Source organism: Hevea brasiliensis, chromosome 8 (assembly GCF_030052815.1).
Source record: "Hevea brasiliensis isolate MT/VB/25A 57/8 chromosome 8, ASM3005281v1, whole genome shotgun sequence".
NCBI lineage: Eukaryota > Viridiplantae > Streptophyta > Magnoliopsida > Malpighiales > Euphorbiaceae > Hevea > Hevea brasiliensis.
Genome location: NC_079500.1, coordinates 101,852,639 through 101,856,210, shown reverse-complemented (window position 1 = coordinate 101,856,210; position 3,572 = coordinate 101,852,639). Strand labels below are relative to the sequence as shown.

Genomic DNA, 3,572 nt, shown 5'->3' with positions numbered 1-3,572 from the left:
TTTTTGCTATGATTGAAATTGATAAGTTTCAATTGGAAATCATTGGGCCAACTATTCTAGAAGCTAAGACTAAGGAAGATATAAGAAAGCTTCAAGAATATATTTTTGGAAATGTGGAATATTAAGCCTTGGAAACTTCAATGGAAGTTGAGGAAAAGCAACAAATGAAGCCAATATTGGAGATTGGAGAAAATCAGGCAATGGAAATCGAAGACTTTTCTAACTCCTTAATTTTTATTGTTTCCTTTGATTTTATTTGTCCAGGTGTTTTTATAGAGACAAAGGCGAGAGTGAAGTTTATCAATTCAATCTTGTTTGAATATCCATTTTTTTTACCTCATCAAAGAAGGCTATATGGTGTACTTTTCCAAAGAAGTTTTTCATTTTTTTTCACTTTAAAATTTGATGAAGGAATTATTTTAAGTGGGGGAGAATGGTGCAGGAGTTGTTTGGGCTATGTTGTTGGATTGTTGCAAGTTATCCCAACTCGAGGACGGGTTTTTTTTTTTTTTAAGTGGGGGAGTATGATTTGGGGCTTGGACGACAAGGCAAAACCCTTTTTTTTTTAACTAATTTTAATTTTTATCAGTCCTAATTTATCTGGGACGCCTTGTGAAGACTTCCTGCAGCTTTAGAGATTATTTTAGAATTAATTAGGAAGTCTCCTACTTTATTTAGGACATATCAATGTTTTATTTTATTTAGGATTTAGTTTTCTTATTTAATTTATATCTTCTTATTGTATTTTAGTTTATCTAAAATTCTCATTTAGTAGTTTTACATTCCTATTAGGTTTAGGAGATTAATATCTATAAATATCCTTATTTACATGTAATTTTAGAGATAGATTATTATTAATAAAAACTGTAGAGAATTTTCTCTATTTTTCACTCTTTGTGCATGGAGTTTGTTTCTATTTGAGTTTCACGCCTGCCAGTTGTTCTATTTTAATTAGGACTTGTTTTTATTTTCCTATTTCAATTATGAGTAGAGATTAGTTTTCTGCTTTATCTATGATTTAGTTTTCCTATTTAGTTTATTTTTTCCTATTGTATTTAGGTTTAGTTTAACTTCCTAAAAAGTAGATTTTTATTCCTATTAGGTTTGGGAGTCGAAAAACTCTATAAATACTCCTAAAGCTATGTATTTTCCGTTCAGCTTTTATTTATAAAAAAAAATACAGCGGAGGTTTTTTCTCTTAATTTTCACTTGTGTGAGCGTGTGTTGTGTTTTCAAGCTTCACGCTGTGTCACACTGCAACACCAAATCTGTTGTGGAAGGAGAGAAAAGGGACCATCTGCTGTGAACCTAGAAGGTACTGCAAGAATAAATCTATAGCACCCCAAGAACCCGAAAGCACTGTGCAGTAGAAATAGGGGAAAGGTAGAGACTCAAAATGATTGCTATAAAGAAGGCCCAGCAGATCAACAGACCCAAACAGAACAGACTTCCTTCAACAGGAGAAATCTTAGAAATCAAGAGACCCAAAGGACAGATTCCAGAAGAGGCTATCCTAGCATCGACTCAACTGGTCAAGGTGTCTGGTGGTGACAGGAGCAGAAAATGACAGTAAAAAGCTCACTCATGCATCAGTTTATTGGTCTAGTCTAGGTCAGAAAACTTGGAATGGTGCATGGAGCTACACACTTCTGTTTCCTGTTTCCTTTGATGTAGCTTTTGGATGGAGACTTGCTGGCATCTGGCACAACTAACGGGAGGGGTGGTGAGACTGAATGACCCTCACACACTAGTTGATGAAAGAGGTTAGTAAGTTTCTCGGGAAATAGGGAGAAGGGAAGAAAAAAAAAATAGAAGAGCATAGACTTAAACCCTAGGATCTGATACCATGAAGAAAAAGAGGAAGAAAAGAAGAGGACTCATTTGCTTCTATAAATACTGATAGTCATACACTGAGAATGGTATTTTTACATATTTACATTCATATTCATAAGCATTGTTATTGGCATAATCTTAGTATGCATTTACATGCATACTTTTATGACACAATCACAACTAGCATTCTAACGCAAACCTATGAGTATTTTTTCAAGTTCTGAAGGCAAAATGGTCTATCTACAGTATTAGAAAAATTGTTTGTGACATGTCTATTTAATCAACGAGTTCACTACTATGGCATCACATCAGTAGCCCTGAACCCTGTTTATGATCTTTCTAGTTCTGCTGGTCCATTTCAAACTCGATAAATTGTTCTGCATTATATTTTGGCTTGGGCTATTTGGATTGAAATTGCGATCGAAAGAGCTAATTTCAGAAATGCTGTTGGTGAAGCTACACTAAAATTTTTTAAAAAATGTAGATGCAATAGCTATATTGGACCAATTTGAGATGCTTTGTACTTTAATGATGGTAGTCTGATGGTGGATGCAACTAGTCTATAGCTATGGTACTGGCATATTTTGTGAATCTGAAAACAAAATACGAGTGTAACATGTGATTGAGTTGGTGGACTCCTGCATAGTTAAATATATGCTTTTTTTTTTTTTTGGTCTCAACTGTGACATAAATTAGAAATTAATAGTATCCTGTGCAAATAAAGTAGAATAAAAAAAGAAGAAAAGAAGTCTAAAAGGTTTACTTTATGCCTGGTTGAATAATATCAGTGTCACAATGTTGTCTTTACTCCATGCGTTGAGACTTTGTTATTTACTTTATTTTGCTTTAACCGGTTACATGTTTATTTGTCTTTCATGTCAATACTTGTTCGAATCTGATTTCATAATTCAGACTCAACATATCCCAAGTGTTATTTTAAAATGTTAATCTTGTTTTGCAGGATACTCATTCCATCAACCGAGATCCTCTTAATATGAACGAACTTCCGAAGGACTCTGAAAATGTTAATGAGTTTCAAAGAGATGATTTACCGTTGTGCAAGACCGAAAGGGTCGATGATTGTCCTCCTTGCGTGCTTAATACGGAGGCATCCTTGTCTCTACTCCAATATAAAAGAAGAAAGCATAATGGTGATACAATATTGAACCATTCAAAAGCTTCAGAGAATTCAACCAGGACAACTCAGGATCTTTCCTCATCCACAACATCAACAGCAGCAACAACAACAATTGCAACTACAGACACAATGATGACGACTGCTACAGCAACAACAACAGCAATATCTGCATTGTTGGAATTTTCTAATGGAATCGATCGAACCCAAAGAGAATCCTCGTGTTCCTCGCCCCAGACTTGATACTAGCAATCTCGGTTCATCAGTGCCTCCTAGCTGCATGAAATTTATCAATGATTTGCAGAGTGAGATCCACAAGATTTCTATTGAGAAAGAAACAATGAAGCTTGAAATGATGAGTGCGCAAGCCATGATTAACATTCTTCAATCTCGAATCGATTTTCTCAACAAGGAAAATGAGGATTTGAAAAGAAGCATCCGAGATGCATAGCAACTACCTATGACACAGTAATCTTATTGTTGTCCTGATGTATGAATCAAAGGTACCTGCTGCATCCTGTTACCCTCAAGTCAAGATGTTTCAAGGGTATGTAAAATTATTATGTTATTGTTTTGTTGCTTGTTTTAATAATTTTTTGTTGTA

General features: G+C 34.6%; 1 protein-coding gene across 1 annotated transcript; it reads left to right on the top strand.

The window, feature by feature from the left end:
* Positions 1-1,110: 1,110 nt before the first annotated feature.
* Positions 1,111-3,211, top strand: LOC131182186 (NAC domain containing protein 50-like). The gene is made up of 2 exons (XM_058150868.1): positions 1,111-1,763; positions 2,795-3,211. Exons 1-2 carry the CDS (start codon positions 1,755-1,757, stop codon positions 3,209-3,211), a joined length of 426 nt encoding a protein of 141 aa, XP_058006851.1. The 5' UTR covers positions 1,111-1,754.
* Positions 3,212-3,572: the final 361 nt, after the last annotated feature.